Source organism: Pectinophora gossypiella, chromosome 15 (genome assembly GCF_024362695.1).
Source record: "Pectinophora gossypiella chromosome 15, ilPecGoss1.1, whole genome shotgun sequence".
NCBI lineage: Eukaryota > Metazoa > Arthropoda > Insecta > Lepidoptera > Gelechiidae > Pectinophora > Pectinophora gossypiella.
In genome coordinates, this window is record NC_065418.1 from 4,096,527 (window position 1) to 4,119,218 (window position 22,692).

Sequence of the window (22,692 nt, forward strand, 5' to 3'; positions counted from 1 at the left end):
TTCTCTTACAGTTTTGGGTTGAGAGTAGAGATGCGTATCGGATCGATGGAGGGCCCGCTAAATCGAAGTCGGGCAACTTACGGGTGGGCTATCAAACTGCAGGAAAAAGAACAAAACAAAATGTATAAAGGAAATTGGTTCCACAAATCCACTCGTATCTTGCTCAATAAACGTGGAACGGCCGAGCCGCCCTAATAGCAATGAAATCACGAAACCAAAACTGTCTCCCGTGGCGGATACGCTCGATATGCCGTGGGTTCAGAATGTCGTATGAGATATCGCCTTTGGTATCTTTAGACAACGCCGGTATTGGTCAAGTTCAACTTTTATTTATAAACACCAACAACCTCTTTCTCAGTTTTTTTTTAGTTTGGCTCTCTTTGTATTTAAGTTTATCTCTTTCCCAGTCTGCTGGAAGACATTTCTACAAAAATAAGCTGAAAAAAAAACCAGTTTGTCTGTTTTATATTTTCTAATTGTTTTATATCCTGTTTTGTGTACAATAAACTATTAAAGAAATAAAAATAAATAAATTAGCTATTAGGAAATAAATTATAAAATGCTTATCTAGAAATAGAAGCCAGTTTAAGATGAACAAAAATCAGTCTTATTTTACTTTTCGACTTATTTTCGAATTTTATTTATGAAATTAGTAACAATGAGTACGACGATTGACCGGTTTTAATGATGACGTCACAGGACAGTATTTCCATACAAACTCCAAAGAAAACTTTCGATTTGACGTTTTGTAAAAAGTATCATTTGACTAGGTTGTCAAGTAGCCTATGTGTTTCGTAACTGGTTCATTATAGACTGCGATACCGCTCACCATCTACGTTGCTGTAACATAAAGCTCGGAGACTCGGAGAGATTCAAAAAGGACACAGGGTAAATAGGATAACAATTTAAAGAACAAGAAGAGTTTTTTTTTTTCAAAGTTCCACGTGTTTCAAGGTGATACCGGCTAACTGTAATTAATTAATCCGTCTTAAGTTACATTTGTCCTCATTTAAGAAGTAATTATGTGTTCCTGATTGTTTAGGTTGGTTTATTTATCAGCCCTCCATTGTATATTTCCTTCCCAAGTTCGTCTTCTATATAAAGTGTACAAACTCTCTTTCTTACTTATAAGTAAGAAATATAAGTCTTTTGACAGTACTAACAACAAGATAATCAACAAAAGTTCTCAAAGAAAACTACCGCAAAAGGGTTCAAGTTATCTTTATTTTTTATTACAATGAATTTTACATGCATTCAATTCGAGACCTTATTACGCGAGCAGTAAGTTAACATTTTTTTCTTTTAACAATTTTTTTTTTCTTTGTTGAATGTTGGAATAGTAAAGTAGAACAACTTCGCATAGTGCATGGCGAGCAGTAAAAATATTCGAATTCTGAATTTTGCAGTGGGCTCTTAAATGATGTATTTTTTTTTCTTGAATGGCTTCGCCTTCGCATTTAGCCAATCACCAAAGTTAGGGAAACATGGATATAAAATTAACGGAAAGGACACGGAAAAGGATTAGTTTGGGGAATGATGTATTACAAACCATATTTCGTCACTTATAAAGTCAACTTATACGCAAACATATCTAAACTGTACTAAATACTAGTTATAGCAGAGAAAATAATATAGGTCATAGTGGTAAATATATATATTTTGTAGTGACAGTTTTTGCTAAAACAAAAGTACATACATAAGTCAATATAAAAAAACATTGGTGTTCTTATTGTACATTACAACAAAGAGTTTAAAAAAAAAATGAAACAGTAGGACTAAGGCCCTGTGCTGGGAGGTTTTCTAGCCACGTCTTTCCCTCAGCGTTACAGATTCCGATGTGGTAGTAGTTTTACAGCTAGTTACATAATAATGTAATTTATTTTTTTGACATTCAAAATGCGCTAACTTTGTAAGTCAATTTTAATATTCGAATACAAATTCCCATTTACTCCCAGTTCAAGTAAATTCTTTTACAAAACTCTCCTGTGTGAATACCGAGTACTTAACCATTGTATGGGCAGTAGGATCTTGTACGTTTTTATGGAGCTAGCACAGTGGACAAACGAACAGAATAACTGGGCATCGGTCACGTCTGAAAGGTTTTCCGGAGGGCTACTTACATTCACCGCGCCGACCCCAACTTGCAAATAGCTAGGACGTACCTACTCCGGGGAACATTCCATAGACACAATGGTTGAAAGTTTTACTTCATAACTGTACATAGTAAAGTCATGAGCAATATAATATACCCATTTTAGGACTCCGTCGCACTAACATATTTGACATTTAGTGAGACTTACAGTTCAATTTGTCAAAAAAGATAATGTGACATGGTACCAAAGTGTATACATATTAATGCTCGTGACCGTCCATAATGTTCGTGATTTGTTAACTAGTATACAAGGTAATGTCAGTTTGTGTTATTAAACGTAATTCAGTACACATACATACATAAACTCACGTCTATTTCCCACCGGGGTAAGCAGAGACTATATCATTCCATTTGCTTCGATCCTGACACACTTCTCTTGCTTCCACCACATTCATCAATCGCTTCATATACACACGCCGGTTTAGAGTAGATCGTACTAATCCTTTTCTAATGACATGTAATTCGGTATGTAGGGGAAAAAAAGATAGCTATTTCTAAAACCATTTTGAGTTTTCGTCTAGCCTTATTTCTCTTGTTTTAGATCTTAAATTAGTCGGATGGTGTTTATTTCAGCTAAAATCGTGTATATATTTGATCTTCACGGGATCTGTGTAGTCTGTTTACCCAAATTGTTTTTGGTAAATGCCGTATATAATAAATAAAATTTAATATAATCTGTGTTCATCACTAGAGTAAAGTGTTCTAAGAGGGTGCGGTTAACAAACTTAATAAAATAAATACTGCATGAAAAGCAATACTATGTAAATTAGTTTTTTTAATAGCTTAATCTTTTATTTAAGAATATAGAAAAATATCTTCAAATAATACTGAACCGGTATGTAAATACCGAATTGTATAAACGTTAGGAAGTCATTCATGTAATCATATTTTTATCGATGACAACATCGTATTTTTAGCGAATCGAAGAAATAAATACAAAACATTCTATTCAATTTCAAAATATACAATTTGAATGGCTATGCTTTAATTAATCGATTGGAGAAAAAGGAGCAAAAATATAATACATATTGACGGAATTTTAAACTATTTATAAGACTGAAGCATTTTCTTTCTTTCCATTTTGCTTTTTTAAAAGTACAATTTTCTTCAAGCGCCTAGGATTAGAGCTCCACAAAGAAGTTAAAAAACAGACTGCTTTTAACGTAGAGGTATTTAGATAGGCAAAGAGTGTGTTGTGGCCTGTTGAGTTTTAAATAAACAATACCCAAAGAAACACATTATAATTTCATACTAAATTGCCTGTCAGGCACACTCTGACCTACGGCTGGTCAAAGGCTTAATGAAACTTTAAGCTTTCAGAAAAAACTACTAAGAATGAACAAGATTTTTATTCGCATCTTTATTTTTTTTTTTAATTATGTTCTATTATGTTCCGTAATAAGGATTTCATAACATAACATAAGCTCACAACTATATATCCCAATTGGGATGGTCAGAAGTACACGCATCGCAAGATGAACTAAGTATCCACGCCTCACCGAGCTTTCTGTTAGACCAACGTGGTAGGCGGGTGAGCCGAATGGTCGAGCCAACTGTATTAGTAACAACTGCACTTAAGATAAATTAATAACTCATTGGTGCAAGTCCAGTACCGGGGTAACATAGCATAACATAACAAATACTTTATTTCTTCTATTGAGGTGGATTACCAACCTCATCAACCCCGGGGTCAGGGTTCCTATTGAGCCGCCAAAGGCGCCTGACAGGACTCATGTAACTAGTACATACATTAGTAGATAGATAGATATTTAGGAGTAGTCTTCGCCGGAAATGGTTTGGACGACATGATGATGATGACATCAATAAGTAGTAAAGATAGAAAAGTTCTCATTTTATCCGATACCGCAAATGAAACCCGGAAATTCAAACTCGTTTTGAACAATTTAGTAACAACTCAATAGATGAAAAAGATGTCAATCAAAAATATCTCGATAAAATCTGCGAAATTATCACGACCTACTGACGTCAAAATTAATTGTCCCAGATACGTCATTCTACATTTTGTCAGCGCCCCAAACGCTTCCTCAAAAATTTTAAGAGACGAGTAATTTTCTAGTTGACACAGCTTTTCACTGGAAGTGTCAAAGTTAAATTGAATATTAGAGGGGAATCATCCAACTAAAGTTGGTCGGTGAGTAGTTAATCCAATGGCAAAATTCACTTAAACTTGTTCGAGACAAAGAGACAATCGCTTAGTTGCATTGCTTATGCATGGATTTCGGTCCTCTAATAATTTGAGATGATTCTAGCATTTCTAGCCTTAGCCTTAAAAGTGAATGGGGGACTTTCAGGCTACATTTACCAAAACAATATATTATTATTTATTACTTTGTAAATATGGCCGTAAGCTCCCGTAATTAAAACAAAAATATTATACGTATATTATAAAGATTGAAATACGCAATTTCATGTTTGCACAATATACAATTCTGTTGATTCTCTTATTTCAATGAGTTTAATTTAATTTGAAGATAATGTAATTATTAACTTTATTGTAAATCTGTATACTGTGATACAGTCAGTTTATGTATTAATATACGTACGTATAATAATAATAATTATGTGCAATAATAATTAAATATATTAATATATTGTATATTTTAATTTTTTTTTAAACAGCCTCCGTGGTCTAGTGGTTAGAGCCTCTCCGTGGTCTGGAGGTCCGGGTTCGATTCCCGATGGGGACATTGTCGAAATCACTTTGTGAGACTGTCCTTTGTTTGGTAAGGACTTTTCAGGCTTGAATCACCTGATTGTTCGAAAAAGTAAGATGATTCCGTGCTTTGGAGGGCACGTTAAGCCGTTGGTCCCGGCTATTAGCCGTAAAAAACAACTCCACCAACCCGCAGTGGAGCAGCGTGGTGGAGTATGCTCAATACTCCAACCGGTAGATTGAGGGGAGGCCTGTGCCCAGCAGTGGGACGTATATAGGCAGTTTATGATATATTTTAAATACGTCTTCAGTGCCTAGACTATAGGATTTATTTTTTATTTTAGTCTCTGTTGCTAAATTGTAGAAATAATAAATATTTATTAAATATAATGCAGGCTAAGATCTAAAGGAGATTAAATATATAATCGTTGGTTGATAGGGGGTCGCCCAATTAGGGACCACTCCCTTGGGACGTTGGATCATTTTGTTTCTTCCTGTAGGAATGTTTGTTTATATCAATTTTATCATGTCCTTCCAACATGTTGGGCGAGTGGGGAGCAATACAGGCCATAAGATATTAAATTATCACCATTTTTAGCATAAAATAACATAAGCTCATGACTACACGATCGTAAGATGAACTAAGTACCTACAGTTCACCGAGCTTTCTGTTAGACTAACGTGATAGGCGGGTGAGCCGAATGGTCGAGCCAACTGTATTAGTAACAACTGCACTTAAGATAAATTAATAACTCATTGGTGCAAGTCCAGTACCGGGGTAACATAGCATAACATAACAAATACTTTATACGCGACTCGGTAATGGTCAACCCTTATTAATTTGTGTATTGAAATAAAACAACTATCTAATATTACAATCCAGAAACTAGATATTGAAAATAAAACATATTTTGAACAAGAACACTGAGCCGATACAATGTTAAATCCACTTTTTCCTTTATTAAGTGAAAAAATAAAAGAGACAATGTAAGGTCAGCAAAATATAGAGGTCTCTACACTGTCTTTTAAACTTCGGAAATTATGGTCGTCGTAATATCATGGAACAAGGATTCAGGGGTGAATTCAAAGTGACTGGATTATTTAAACATTTGTTACTAGCGAGTACGAGAAATTTCTTTTTAGTTTTGTAAAAAATATAATATATATTATATCATCACCATCAATTTCAGAGCCACGCTCTTGTCGGTGTAGCATTAATGCTACTTTTTTAGGGAAAAATAGGGCAGTGGTTTCCCTCTTGCCTTCCGCCCCGCAGTACTCTGTCTGACGCAAGTGGAATGGCGCTCAGAGTAGTCTATTACAATGCCATACTAGGACTCCTGTCCTCCGCCTTTGAATAAAAAATAATAATAATATAATATAAATAAACAACAGGGAAATATAAATAAACATTGATGAGAATATTTAATATCATGTGAAATAATGACAAAAGTGATTGTAATAATATTATTTTTGCTTAAAAATAACTTTTGCATTAACAACATCCGGCCAATTTGTTTAAGCAATTCTACAATGAGTCTCGTAAAAAAAATAACAATAATATTTCCCGATTCGTTCCAATTTGGGTGCCTTCAAGGCTAGAGTAAATAGGCATTTGCTATGTAAGCGTGATCCACCCTAGACCACAGCGTCACTTACTATCATTGTGGTCAATCGCGAACCTATATTATTTAAAAAATAAATATATTTTTAAATATAAAATTTAAATATAAAAATATATACATATTATATAACATATAATTATATTTAATATATTATTATTATATTTTTTAAATATTATTATTATTTTATTTTTTATATTTATTTTTATATTAAAAATATATATTATAGTTATTAGTTTGTTTTATGGTTTCAAAATATGAATTAGCATCTTTAGTAAGTGTATTAATCGTATGACTTCAAAGAAAGTTTAAAACGACCCATCTCGTTACAAAACTCATTATGAGATTTCAAATAAGAAGTCGCGTAGCTTTACTTCAGAATCCATTTCGTTATGCCAAATGATATAAATGTCTCCCTACCTAAGAAAGTTAAGAGTCCACACAGACAACTTTTAAAAGGTGAAATACTGTTTATTCTTTATTAGACATAATTTTTTTTGACGTGACTTATTGTAGATTTGCCGCAGATGGCATTAACTACTTGACCGGACAAATGGGGAGCGCTGAAGGCTCTCACCCGGTACAACGTTTAAGACAACAGGCTTGAGGGTGCCTAGCTGGGGACGAACCTCGGGTCAGGACGTCGTCTAAGAGGAAAAATATTTGATAGAATTAGTCGACCCTAGTGAGTCGATAGCGATAAGCGCTGGTTGAGGGAAATCGTCGACCATGCCGGCGGGGTCGGTATCGGGGTCCTGAAGTGTTTGGTGTCGCGAGCTGATTGGCTGCCTCTATGGCTAGAGTAATCGGGTCGTCGGGATTGTATATTACGTCCTTCGGAAACAATTTTTACATATGAGCGAATAGGTATGGTAAAACGCCAATAATCATACTTAACGTGACAGATAGATGGCGCCAGCGTCGACATAATGATGACATCATAAACATAAATAGCCTATTTAGCCCCGCTGGTGGGCACAGGCTGCTCCTCAATCAACCGGAGAGGATATGGAGCATACACCACCACGCTGCTCCACTGCGTTGGTGTAGGATAATTATGATAAAGGTCGATAAACTCACAAGGTCGCGATGAAAGCCTGGTGTGGTAGGCTTGCTTGACGAAAGCTGCAGGTTAGGGTCCCGTCCGAGTCAGAATTTATCGATTTGATTTTCTCTTTGAAAGTAATTTATCTAAGCTCGGATGAGTTCTATGAAAACAAAAAGTCTTTATAGTTCAACTTCTTTAGAACCTAAATAGCACGTGTAACTATTCTTTTTGTACCCACATCAACAGGGATACGCCAGTCGTAGGCGTGAGTTGTGTCTTTGTAAAGTATAAAGTAAATCAGAATCAGAATCAGAATCAGAATCATTTATTCAACGTAATTATCATGGATAAACTTGTTGAAGGTCAATGTAACATTTTTGAATTTACGTCATTTCGCAAGGTGTTATGGCTGAGGAGAAGAAATGACAAGAAACTGCAACAGCAACACATCTTTTAAATCAATGAGGGTACATTACAAGTTATTTAATAACTAGAGGAACACATTCAATACCAGACATTTTTATCATTTAGGTAATCATTAATCTTATAATAGGCTTTTTTACATAAAGTAAGCTTCACGTGAGCTTTAAATTTGTTCTCTGACAAATTTAAAATATTATCTGGTATTTTATTGTAAAAACGTATACATAACCCCAAAAAAGATGAATTTAATTTACTTAATCTAGAATTTGGAACAACAATTTTATTTTTATTCCTTGTATTGTAAGTATGCCTTTCACAGTTTCTCGGAAGGAGAGATACATTTTTACGCACATACATAATGTTTTCATAAATATATTGACTTGCGACCGAATAAATAAACTTATATGGTACGTGTGTCGTCAAATACATATACGTATAGGATTGTTACAAATTCACCGTACCTATTCGTTTTTAAAGAGCTATTTTTAAAATAAAGTTAAATTCCTTTCATTTGGCACCGTTTCAATTGAATTAAAAAATATTTACAAAACCACAAATAAATAAAATTTGCGTTTTGATTTGTAATCAACATTAATTATGAAAAATTGTACACTTTTTGCGGTTAAGCACTTGAATTGCATTTTAATCAAAGTCAGTAAAAACATTGTAAAATTTTCATGAATTCCACTATATGATATGTATTTGTCAAGTATATAATGCGACTATTTTTAATTGTAAGTTTTAAGTTTTCCCATCGTAACAATTGTTAATATTTAATCAATTACTCCACAAATAAATTGTCGCGGACCGTACATGATTATGTATGGCCACGAATTATCTGAATTCTGAATCACATTCCAAAACTGAAATGTGTCATAGATATATGAATACAATGGGGCAAAATACCCACAAATGGGCAACGTGCCCATAGCTGTTTGAATATAGGGTAAAAAACCCACGATGGTAGAATATGGCGTGAAACCCCGCGAATGGCCTCCAACCGCCCCTTACAGCTACCCCTGTCCACCTGATTGCATTGATAAATTCATGTGATTACCTGATACATCAACATAGCGATATTACCCACTGGTATGTTTTACTGTTTGTTTTACTATCCGTTTTACTGTTTACTGTCTGTTATTCTCTTTGGTAATAATATAAATGTCTGTATCGGATTATAGAAATATAGCATAACTGATACCTAAGTAATTAGAAAAATGTATAAGTATTATAAGACTTAACTGATAATTCTTTCTGCGCATCGATAGGAACTCTGATAAAACTGTTGTTGATTATTATATCTGAAAACACACTGTTATTTCTACTCTGATCTGTTTCTGAATAATCTGAATATTTTTTGTTTTCCGTTCTCTGCTCTTAATGCACTTTCATTTGTTGTCTGAAAATTATTTAGTTTCTTCGTAATGACAGCCCGCTAAAAGCATCAACTTTTTTCTGGCCAGTGTTGTTATGACATAAATAACCTACAAATCGATTACTCACTCGAGTAAAAATAAAATCGATATGATGCATTTTAATATTATTAATAATTTGATTATTTAAATTCGAGAACCGATTACAGTTCGAGACATAAATAATGGAATTTGTGAAAAATTCGTGGTGTTCTTTTATAGTTACGTACGGGACGTAGCCTTGGATATATTGCATTCATTATGTGAAAAAAATATAAATGTAAATTGAATTATGTACCAATAAAATTCATGAAAATTATTCAGTGTTTTTACTGACTTTATTGATTCATTACGAACGTTACTGTTTAAACATATACTAAAAATATTTGATGTTCTTTTGAGATTACTATAAAAACCTTATTTGATTTAACTAGTTTATAGTTCAGTATTCGACTCCCTTTGTAAGGTCTCGAGAGGCGCGGACACTACAAACAAAACCGAATTTAATCTTTGCCTGCTTTATCTACCAATAAGAAGACAAAACTTGATTTTGTGCGTAAACAAGGATAATCGGCTTCTTTTTCCACGGGCTCGGTTCCACGATATTGGATGGGTAGGTATGCCCAGAATACGTTATGTTTTGTCCTCGCAAATCAAATGAGTCTGTTCTTGTGGCCACTGTCCATACTATCCCCAACCCCAGTGAACCCCGCAACCCTCTGGCTTACGTGACCGTAAATATTAATACTGTCACCGTCTTCTGTCGTTTTGTTGAAGGGCTAAAGACTTGTTCTACGTCGGGGAAACGTGATATTGCAAATGTAAATGTCGCCTTTATTGACGGAGTGTCATGCTATAAAGTTACCGCGTTTAATTCGTTTGTTGTTTTAAAAATGCATTGTCTAACATTACGAACAATATTTTGCGATTGAGGTCTTCATTATGATTAAGTACGTTTTCTTTTAAAACATCGTCTGTTTACTATTTAGCAGAAAAAAGTTTTTTTTTTAATGAAATAAACACTTGAAGAAATATCAAGATGTTTGCGCTAATTCAAATAAAGAACATCACAGAAATTAAAAAAATATAAAAAAGAAAGAATCGTCGTATTTGAACTCGAAAACGACGAGTTTTGAAGTTAGAAGGCCGTCCGTCTTCAATTGGAATAAAAAAGATGATCACCCTGACTAATATAATATCCAATTTCAGGAATGGAGAATTCTTTTTAAAGTACGTAAGTACTTATAGTTGATAAGTCTTCAAGACGTGGTGGTAATATTACGAAGATGAGATAAAATATCAGATTTATTTGTAAATATTGTGTTTTGCAAAAGCAATGTAATATTCATAAGAGGCGTAAGTACTTAGCGTACCTCTGCGTCGACAATGTTGGTTGACAGTCGTCAGTTCGCCCCATTTGCTTGGCTAAGTGGTGAATGCCGTATGACTTAAATCTTCAATAAGTTACATCAAAAATGAAACTATTATTAAACAGTGTATTTAAAGCTCTATCCTACCTTTTTGCGTTAAAAAAAGTTATATTGGGGTTTTTATTAACAGAAATATAACCTTGTTATGGTATTTAAATGCACAAAAAAGTAAATATAATACATACAAATTCAATCATTAAATTACACATTTGTTCATTCATTTGGTGTTCCCTTAGCGGGTTGAAAGGTTAGACAGGTAGCCCGCTTATGTAAAAAACCGGACCTGTCAAATCTTCAGGTTAGGTAAGCGGACCCTGTGAAAACGGGACAACGCTAGGAAAATGGAGATGGGTAGTGAATTCCATCCGAGGCAAATTTACGAAATATCATGACAGGACAAAAAAAGGTTACTTCCAGCAGAACAGAAAGTATATATATTTTTTTTATAACGAGAATATATTTCATGTTCAGTTCCAAAAATATTTGGGTACGGAGAACTGGTAAAGGTCGCCTTAGACCTAGGTTGTCACGTTTGAAACAAATTGGTACGACTTTTCACGGCCTGCGTAATTTAACAAATAGAAGGAGATAAATTATTCACGTGTTTTGGAAAATGGAGACAAAAAAGCAACCTGTGATCTTTAGATATGATATTTATTTCTAAATAAAATATGTAAGGGGAAATAAAATAATGAGTTATGCGTTAATGGGGTGATTACCTAGTACTATTTAGTTTCATCATGTTCATCTTAAGAAATTACATCAATGATATAGATTTGCATTCATGCATGTTGTCTATTAGGGATTTCGGCTTTAGTTTATGTAGATAAAAACATATACGTCCCACTGCTGGGCACAGGCTTCCCCTCAATCAACCGAGAGCATACTCCACCACGCTGCTCCACTGCGGGTTGTCTTATGGAGGTGGAGAAGGAGGTGTATAGCCGGGACCAAAGGCTTAACGTGCCGCCCGAAGCACGGAATTATCTTATTTTATCGGACAATCAGGTGATTCAAGCCTGCAATGTCCTTTCCAAACAAAGGTCAGTCTTACAAAGTGATTTTGATGTCCCCATCGTGAATCGAATCCGGACCTTTAGATCGTGAGCTCACCGCTCCAACCATTAAGTCTAGACCACAGTGTATGTTATGTACTTACTACAAAAGTAAATAGTGTATATTTTCCACAGTACCTTACATATTATTATATTATACATTTTATATAAACTGACGTACGTAATATGAATGACAAATGACAACCAATTATGATGTCATCTATCTTCACAACTTGTAATATGTTTATTACAAAAGTCGACCTTATCTGTTCTACATTATTACTTTTAGTTTACCTTACATACGACAGAAAGTCGATATTCGGAACTCCTGCCTACAAACTGACGCATATCAAATATACGCATATCATATATACGTATAATATAACGAATCGCGATCCCGTTTGAGGTGGTTTATTGAATATCGGAAACGTATCGAGGGTAGAAATGAGATCTTTTCAGCATTGTTTTAGAGGCCTCTTGATCCCGCGGTTTTGAAGTTTGCTGTACAATTTCCTTATTTTCTTTTGAGCTTTAAGAAGGATTACCTATTCATGACGATTATGGATTCTCTCTTTGAATTTTAAAATAATAGACGTATTGATGTTGGGGATTGAAACGTGGGTTTGATAAGGGGTTTGTGGAATGATTTTAAAGATTCGTATCCTTCTTATGTGATGTCTCTTAATAATGTGAATGATAATAGAAAAATATAATACAAAGTGAGTAAATAAGAAAATACTTTAACTAAGCGACGATATTCTGAAACTTCAAAAACTTAATAGGTTAGCCCTTAGCCCTTAGCATTATTCCGTTTTTCACAACGTCCGTCTACCTAACCTGAAGATTTGACCGGTCCAGTTTTACAGAAGCGACTGCCTGTCTGACTTTCCAACCTGCGAAGAGACAAACCAGCCCAATACAGGTTAGGTCACATACCTCCGAAAATGCATTTCTCGGTATTGTGGGTTTCCTCACGATGTTTTCCTTACTGCTGAGCTGAAAACTTAATAGGTAAAATCAGAAAATATATTAAAAAATATACTTTATAATCATAAAAATTGAAATTTATAATTAATAAGACTTATCTCTACTTACAAAATAAGTTAAACTTAGTATCGAAGGTGATCAACGTACCTATTAGTATTTTTACTGAAATAATACCTAAAAAAGAAACTTAAAAATTCTTCAGGTACCTATATTTTCGAAGTTATACTTACCTATTAGATAACCGTCATTATGTTTTGTCTAATTTATTTAATGGGTTTAGAACTAAAGCAGATTAAGAACCCAACTTGTTATAAAACTTTTGACTTCAGTTCGCCTTCCAAACTTAGTTTATTCTAACAAACAGTATTTTAGGCTAGACTCTATCTTATTTTATAAAGCTAAGAATAAATAATGTAATACTCTTGAATAATTAATTCAGTATCTCTTTGGTGAAAGTAACATAATCTTCTTCAAACGAATCATAATAATGATTCTTCTTTTAAAAAATAGGCAAACATATAATTTGTCAAGAATTACGATTTTCATCTAGAGTTATAGGAATGTAAATACTATAGTGCGTTACGTAGCACTAAAGAGTATCGAAGAGCAATTTAATTACATTCGGAATGAAATTGAATCTAAACAGAAAGTTAATCAATAAATACACGAACTAGAGTGGTCGTCGTTATAACATAAATATAATTTGATAGATATATAGATAAACAAGTGACCCATCCGTACCAACCTTTATCTGCTAACCAGTCTAGGCATTTTGTAGAAGGCTAATCGTAGATCGAAAAAAAAAGGATTTTTAAACACGACTTCTACGATAATATTTTCGGGGTTGCATTTTATCATTTTACACGGGATAATACCCAAGGAAAACACAACAAATAAGTTAGAAATACACAAAAGATTTAATTAAGAAACAGTACTTTTGTAAGCTCTAAACATTCCTAACACTTTAACGCCGAAAACAAGACAAAACAAAGAAGATCTTGTTTATACAGAAGTGTTAATCATAGCCTACTCTCAGGAGAGATCCTCGTCGGTTCCTTCATTTCCTCCAGGACATTTGTATTTCCTCCTGTGAATGTTATCTGCTGATTTCATGTCAGCCCGTGATATTAAGAAACTCGGCGCTTATTCTACTTTTTCTGTTTCCCTTGTGTGTCTGTAGATGTGTGTTGAAATAAGGATTAAGGAGGTGATGTGTCATTGTGTGTTTCTGATGAACTGCGGGTAAAAAAAAATACATTGAAATCTTTCAGCTGTTTAACGGCCTTTGTGATCCAGTTGAGTGCTGGAGCCACGATCCGGAGGCCCTGGGGTTGAATTCCGTTTTGAACAATCACAAAAATAAAGAATAGTCAATGTGTGAACTCTAGCTTGGTTAGGAGGACGTTGCAGGCTGATTACCCGATAGTCCGAAAGTAAGATGATCCTTTCTTCGGGCACATTGAAGTCGGTCCCGACTATTTACTTAAGTGAGTAATGTAATCGTTACATGAGCCATATCAGGGACATTTAGTGACTCAATAGTAACCCTGACATCGCTATTGATGAGGTCCCGGTCGATCAGATTTCACAGCCCACACAAGAAATAAAATTAACTTATAATTCCAGTCTAAATAGTCATTTAGAGTAATTATGTACTCTCCAACATGAAAGTAAAAACCCTTAGAACCTTTGGAATTTTATTTTAATTAAATTATTTAAGGTCTGCTTACTTTTTTGTCTAAAATATTTTATATATTTTATTTTATATCTAGGTATATAAACTATATAAAACACTAACTACACTTCTCATCAAAAAAATCGAAACACTTCCGTTTTCATTGTTTCTGTCCGAATTTAACACAAAAAAGAATTCATACGATGAAAAAAAATACATAAATGTATAGCTGGCAGTTTGGCCATTACAGTAATAAGCGAAAATTCTAAATTCAAAATTAGAATTTCATTTGTTTATCTTATAAACGAAATGAATCACTGTTTTGAGACAAATGTGTGTTTAGGGTTGGAGTACATTTAGCGTTTAAAAACTAAAAATTGGCGCCTATCCTTAAACTTTTTGTTTTTTATTTCAATACTGTGACTTTGGGACGTCTGAAAAAAGGTTTTTTTTCTAAAACGTATGGATACTTCGCCCACAGAAGCCGCCCAAGTTGTGGCATTGCTGGATTCTGGCCTTAGTCAGCGTGTTGTAGCTGCAAGACTGCATCTAAGCCTGTCATCTGTTCATAGAGTCTATAAACGTTATCGGGAGACTGGTTTGTTCACGCGCCGTTCAGGATCTGGCAGGAATCGGGTCACTTCTGAGCGAGATGATCGATTTATTGTAACAACTTCTTTAAGAAATCGACGCCTTAACGCTTTTCAACTGCAGCAGCGGCTTCGTGTTGTACGAAGGGTGGCTGTAAGTGACTCTACAATTAGAAGAAGGTTGAAGGATCGTGGACTGGTACCGCATAAGCCAGCAAATGGGCCGAAATTAACTGCAGACCATCGAAGAGCGCGCCTTAACTTTGCACGTGAGCACCTAAATTGGTCATACCTACAGTGGAGCAAAGTTCTCTTTTCTGATGAGTGTAAAATTATGCTGTATGGTAACGACGGAAGGAACAAGGTCTACAGAAGAGACGGAGAACGCTATGCACAATGCTGCATTGAAGAAAAGGTCAGCTATGGTGGCGGTTCGTGGACGGTTTGGGGAGGAATCAGCGCCGACGGTAAGACAGAGCTTGCTTTCGTGTCTGGGCCACGTCTGCCTGCACTAAACTGTCATCGGTACGTCGAAGAGTGTCTCGAGCCTCATGTGATGCCCTATGCACATTTTATTGGCAACGGCTTCATATTCATGCACGACAATGCTAGGGCTCACACCGCGGGCCTCGTACGAGATTATCTTAACGAAGTCGATATCTCTATTATGGAATGGCCAGCAAGAAGCCCGGACATGAATCCCATTGAACATCTGTGGGATGAATTAAAGAGACGAATTCGAGCAAGAGATCCTGCCCCAGAAACACTTAGCCAGCTGCAAGATGCAATCCAAGAGGAATGGGACAATATACCACAGCATGTGATCGTGACTCTCATCCGATCGATGAAGAACCGTATGGAAGCAGTAATTAGAGCTCGGGGAGGGAATACAAGTTATCAAATAAACGTTTTTTAGCTTTTTTTTTCATTTACGTGTGTTGTTTTATCCATTTCCTTTATACTCCATACGGAATAAAAATGACTCATTTAACAAAATACGAAACCTATGAAAAATTCATTTAAATTTAGAACATTAACATTAAGATTTGATAAGCTCATATTACTCACTATTAAACGACATTTAACATTTATTCCTAAATGTACACATTTTTCTGATAATCCTGACAAAACGTAAACTTGCAAGGTGTTTCGATTTTTTTGATGAGAAGTGTATATTTCATAGTATTACACGAGAAATATTTTTTTGAGTATTACTTTTAATTTCCTTAAGTGACAAAACTTTTGTTTAAGTTTAAAAAATAGTTATTGATTTAAAAACACAACCTTATATATATATGTATGCTCAACTTGCAATTTACAAGCACGTTACAAAACTAATTGCTTATCGAACCAGTTACAAACCAGTTCAATCCGCTTCATTAGCAGTTCTTTTCGACCTTTTACCCACACGACACAATCCATAAAAGTATTTGCCAACTGTCCACTGCAGTTCTATGTGGGTACGACGTTTCGCGACGCAATTTTGACTGTCCCACCGTCAATCGACCGTGGGGCGCGCGTCATTTGTTTTAGTGTCACAAATCGACCCCGGGGCTTCGCTTTGAAACAGTATGTTTCTAAATAAGAACGATTTTGCCTTTGAAAGCTGTAACATAGAATAACGAATAATACTATTTATAGAAAGGTAACTCTCAGATCCCCACCAGCTGCTGAGCTATGTTTACCTTACTCCTCGGTCTTACTTTAATCTTATCTTATCTTTATTTGATTTGATTTGATTTTTTCAATCGTACGGACGTAGTGCAGTCAGGACGCTAACATAAGTAAACTAGTATAAGGGCACTTTTTGTTGGCAACATCAAGGTCTATATTATTTTTACTGCAATATTTTGTCCTATGGCAATATTACAGGACTTTACGCCACGGACTTTGCCGACGAGGCACGTTTTCTTATATCTCCTAACTTTATGTAAATATTTCATAGTTCCTTATTCTAATACAGTCCACTTTAACATCTCGAAGGGGTTTTATTTACCGGAGCGACCATCGCCTCCAACATTGGTCCATACGAGACCGGGAAAAATCAGTGACTTTGAAGACAAAGAAAGCAGCGCGGCGGCGGGAAAGTGTCGTCAACATAAAGTCAACGATAGCATTTTTCCTACGACGGGTGGCAGCGATTTACGTCGAATTATTAATGGACGAGCCATCTATCGCAACAAAATAGGAATTTGCGGCGATTCTATACATTCTTCACTTCAACTTCAACTTCAAACGCTTCGCGCCTACGAGGTTTGGCGGCAAAATTTTTCCTAGTCATTCCATCGCTACATAATAGGCTGCAGAAACAGCGATAAGAAGATTATAGAAGAAGGAACAAACCTACATGTTTTCACGCTACATAATCGTGAGCATCAATTCTGTTTCATATTTTCAAGCTACACGCAAAATTTATCGTGAGCGGCAATTTTTTATTTTTTTTTATAAAAGTGACTTCAATTTTTTCACTTCAATCTACTTCAATATTGACTGGGTATCATTGATCGGTGTCTTCGTCGCACATATTTACCGCAAGAGGGCAACATCTATTCCACTCACTCACTCCGTGTGCCGTGTGCGTGCGGCCTATAATACAACGGCGGCACAGCATTTCAGCCAATCACGGACGAGCGGGAAATTTGACGCAGAGCGGCAACCAATCACAGCAAGGTGACGCAGTGAAGCTCTACCGGCGCGACGAGGAACGAATCTCCGAACAATTTTTTGAATTTTTTACTCATTCAGCCATTTTAATTTTTTCGTTAAATCATAATTTCATTTTTTACATTTTATATTTATACAAGTTTTATTCGTTTGTTATATACTATTGTAATTGTTATTAACGGCAATGGCAGACGACGAGCGTTTTCATCATTTAATTGCAGCAAGAGGATACGTAAAGGGCACGTTGACACGGATTTTTAATTTTGTGGCTAGTGAACAATTCAACAAGGCGACTATGGACACCTTAAACATTCGCAAGTCGCGGCTCGAGACTTCGTTCAAGGAGTACGAGCAGTTTAATGTGGAAATAATACAGCTTAGTGATGACGACAAGGAGGATGTAGAGTCCATGGAGGACAAGTATTACTCGGCCCTTAGTTCCCTGAGCAGCCAACTGTCTTTGCTCTCTGGTACGGCTATGCGTACCGAGAAGCCTAACACGCCGTCAACGTCGTCTGCCACGGCTGCCAAACTCAATCTGCCTCAAATTCAAATTAAACCTTTCACTGGTAAGTACGGTGACTTTAAACCGTTTATTCAACTGTATAACAGTATGATTCATAACAACAGTTCGTTAGACAATATCCAACGCATGTACTATTTAAGGACTTTGTTAAAAGATGAGCCTTATGACTTAATTAAGAACTTACCTTTGTTAGATGAGAGCTATGAAGAGGCATTGCAATTAATTAACAGTAGATATGACAATCGTCACTTGATTATTTGTGATCATATTAACACAATCTTGGATATGCCCTCTGTATCAAAATCAACCTCAGTGCAACTGCGCGAGTTTATATCGACAGTTAGGCAGGAAATTGCGGCTTTAAAGAACTTAGACGACTCAGTTAAATCGTGGGATGCCATATTATTGTGTCTTTTGTTTCGCAAACTAGATACCTACACGGCACGAGCATATCAGATGGAACGAGACCTGAAGGCTGACCCGTCCCTCAAGGAGTTCCTTGAGTACCTAGAACGACGAGCCATGGCTCTGGAAACTGCAGACCAGGGTATGGTAAGGAAGAAACTGGCTGTCAACATCGCAACCGACTCAGGAGCCTCCGGATGTCTGAAATGTAAGTCCACAACCCACAAATTATTTAACTGCCCGCATTTTAAATGTATGGCTGTCGCTGACAGAATAAAGTTTGTTAGGGCTAACAAGTTGTGTGAGATATGCTTAAATTCACACACTAAAAAATGCAGATACCATTTCCGATGCGCTACATGCAGGCAAGCACATAATACATTACTGCACGCTGAGGAAGTGGTCAATAAAATACAGTCATGCAATTTTTCTTGTGACAATGCACATGTGATCCTTCCCACTTGCCGTGTCAAGGTTGTTGCTAAGGATGGCACGGAGCACACCATAAAGGCCTTATTAGACAGTGGCTCACAGGCTTCGTTTGTTACCAGCAAGCTTGTCAATATGCTAGGCATGACTCCTAAGCGGAATGCGGCTGATATAGTTGGTATTTCCAATGCAAAGACCAAAATATCCTATTCCCTTCCGTTGCATGTCTATTCATTGAAGTCTGACTATTCAACTACGGTCAACTGCCATGTCATTGACACAATCACATGCAAACTCCCACAAAACAAGATTGACTTGTCGTGTATGTTCATCCCACCTGCCTTACCACTTGCAGATGATAACTTTAATGTGCCTGGGGAAATTAATATGCTTATGGGTGCGGACATATTTTTTCAGGTGATACTGCCATCCACGGAGCCAGAGCGCCTCTCATTGCAGAATGAGCTGCCCACACCGCGCTTCATAAACACCGAGTTCGGCTATGTAGTGGGAGGTAGTGTTGCAGACCAGCATGCGGCTGATAAGGTTGTATCTTTGTTTTGTCAAAGCTGTGATAACGGTCTTAATAATGCTGTAAGTTCATTTTGGGAAGCTGAAAGTGTACCACATGTATATAATGAAAAAACTACAGAGCAAGAGCTCTGCGAAAATATATTTCAAAACTCTGTGAAGTTGCAGGACAATCAATTTTCATTAGATTTGCCTTTGAAATTGCCTTTAGATGAGGTAAGCAATACATTAGGTGATTCATTCCATAGTGCACTTCAGCGATTTTTGAGTTTAGAAAAACGATTACATAAAGATGAGAAGTCTTTCTCTGAATATCAGAGCTTTATTAAAGATTTTATAAAATTGAACCATGCGCATTATGTTGACATTGAGCAATACGATTTTGCTAGGGATCCCCTATACTTTTTTGCTCATTTTGCTGTCATGAATGAACACAGTAGGTCAACTCGCTTAAGAACTGTTTTTGATGGATCATTGAAGGGTAGCAAGGGAGTGTCTTTGAATGACTTGCTATTGAATGGACCTGTTGTTCAACGAGACCTCTTTGATATCATTTTATTGTACCGTTTCGGCGCGTACACGATTACGGCTGACATTCGCCATATGTTTAGAAACATACGAATCAATCCTCAGTACACTTCCTTACAAAATGTGTTGTGGCGGGACAGTCCAAATGAGGACATTAAATGTATTCAATTGGATACCGTTACGTACGGGCTAAAAAGTTCTAGTTACCTGGCCACACGCTGTTTAAAAGAGTTATCAACGCGATTTAATAATGAGCTCCCATTAGCTTCATTTATTCTAGATAATTGTTGTTACGTTGATGACATTTTATATTCTAATGACGACTTATCTACGTTAGTTACAGCAAAGAATGAGTTGCGGGAAATGCTTGCTAGAGGTGGATTTCAGACACATAAATGGACATCCAACAACCCTGACGTCTTGTCTGACATACTGCCGGAACAGCGGCACTTAAATGAGCTGCCTAGCCCAGAGAATCAGAGTTTTAAAGCACTAGGTTTGAATGTCGATTTAAGTGACGATTCTTTCATAATTTCATCCCCTGGACCATACGATTTTAAACGAGTAACTAAGCGTAATATTTTAAGTTACGTTTGCAAATTTTTCGATCCCATGGGTTACGCAAGCCCCATTATAGTTAGGGCAAAGGTCATACTACAGAAGATATGGTCTGCAAACGTAGGTTGGGACTCTCCTCTCCCTGAAAACATAAAAAATGAATGGTTACAATTTATAGAAAGCTTGAATAAGTTAGAGCCAATTTATTTAAGTAGGAATATTCCTGTGAAACAAGCAGTCAAGGTGGAGCTCATTGGGTTTGCCGATGCCTCCAGCAAGGTGGCTTATGGTTGCTGTACATACCTGCGGGTCACATCGTCGACAGGTGAGGTCCTGCTAAGTTTACTTTGCTCTAAATCCAGGATTAATCCCCTTAGTAAAAGCCTAACTGTTCCCAGGCTTGAGTTGAATGCATGTCTGTTACTTGCAAAGTTAGTTAAAAAAGTGTATGAAACTATTCAGTTAAAAATTCCCATCCATAACGTATACTTGTTCTCTGATAGCAAGATAGTACTTGCTTGGATGAAGACAGAGGTGGCAAAGCTGGGAGCATATGTGGCAAATAGAATAAAAGTTGTTTGCGACTTAACATCCAACTTTCACTGGCTTTATGTTAATACTATTGATAACCCTGCCGATCTAGTAAGCAGAGGTATTAACCCCAGTGATCTTCCACACTCCAAGTTATGGTGGCACGGCCCAGACTTTCTGCGAAACAGTGAGTATTCATTCAATGAACATATGGACTTACCTGTTAATTTACCTGAGCTGAAGTCTGCTACACCCGGGTCACCTGCAAACCTACCTGAAGCCCGTCCTCCAGCGCCGTGATCTCCATGGTCGCGCAATCGCAAGCAGAGGTAATCTATTATATTTACAAGTATTCGTCCATACAAAAATAACACGAGTTTACTTATGTACTGAGATTCTGTCGCAATATTAAATCTAAAAACGATAAAAAACGTAATAACTATTTGTCTAGTGCTGAGTTTAAATAATGCATTGAGACTGGTTTTGAAACATGATTACTTTGCTTCACTTAAAGAGGAATTCCACTCTATAGGAAATGGTTATTGTTTTGAAAGGTAGGTATCTTAAAGCCTTTGTTTCCATTTGTAGATGAACAGGGCCTTTTAAGAGTAGGGGGCAGGCTTAACCATGCTAATGTTACCTATGTTAAGGAATACCCCTTGATATTATTTAAAAATTCACGTTACACAACTCATTATTCGGAATGAGCATTACATGCATTGGTAGGTAAATTTTAGAATAAGATTACAAAGTTATTTTGTTTTATAAGATTGATGCTTATGTTTTTTACTCACCTTAAGATACATTGTTATGTTTTACTTACATACCTATTATAGGATATTTTTATATAGAATAAGTTACATAAAATTATTATTTTAATGTTTTCATTTTGCAAACAGTTTTCTTACAAATATTGTTATGAGATGTAATGTTTTCTCTTTTAATAATAACAATTTCTTAAAACTGTTGTACATCTATACTCTGGTCGATAGTTTTTCTTTAACTTATATAAAGGCATTGTATCAGATGTAAAAGGTTACTATTTGTACTTATGTGTCTAAAGTTTTCACTAGATTGTTTTTCACTTAACTTAAAAGAAATGTTATTCATGTGCTTCATAGAATACATTAAAATGAATGTTTTACATTGAATTGATTAGCTTCACTTCAGTAGTATGTCTTTAATAGTTTGATATTCTACTCTATAAGTTGTGCTTTAAAAGGTTAATTACTTCAATTTAAAAATAAGTCATATTCTGTGAGGCCGCAGCATGTTGGCAACATCAAGGTCTATATTATTTTTACTGCAATATTTTGTCCTATGGCAATATTACAGGACTTTACGCCACGGACTTTGCCGACGAGGCACGTTTTCTTATATCTCCTAACTTTATGTAAATATTTCCTAGTTCTTAATTCTAATACAGTCCACTTTAACATCTCGAAGGGGTTT

General features: G+C 35.8%; 2 protein-coding genes across 4 annotated transcripts in view; one reads left to right on the forward strand and one right to left on the reverse strand.

Moving 5' to 3' along the window:
• Positions 1 to 22,692, reverse strand: part of LOC126373095 (semaphorin-2A-like) — a 624,036-nt gene that overhangs the window by 190,895 nt on the left and 410,449 nt on the right. The window lies entirely within an intron of this gene.
• On the forward strand, positions 16,892 to 22,680 carry LOC126373138 (uncharacterized). Of its 3 annotated transcripts, none has more exons than XM_050019161.1 (3): positions 16,892 to 18,301; positions 18,689 to 18,871; positions 19,510 to 22,680. In XM_050019161.1, the coding sequence occupies exon 3, from the start codon at positions 20,047 to 20,049 to the stop codon at positions 21,538 to 21,540; it is 1,494 nt and encodes a 497-aa protein (XP_049875118.1). In that variant the 5' UTR covers positions 16,892 to 18,301; positions 18,689 to 18,871; positions 19,510 to 20,046; the 3' UTR covers positions 21,541 to 22,680. The 3 variants fall into 3 exon arrangements, with proteins under 3 accessions (XP_049875118.1, XP_049875120.1, XP_049875119.1); XM_050019163.1 differs by having other exon boundaries at positions 16,903 to 18,301; XM_050019162.1 differs by lacking the exon at positions 16,892 to 18,301 and having other exon boundaries at positions 18,315 to 18,871.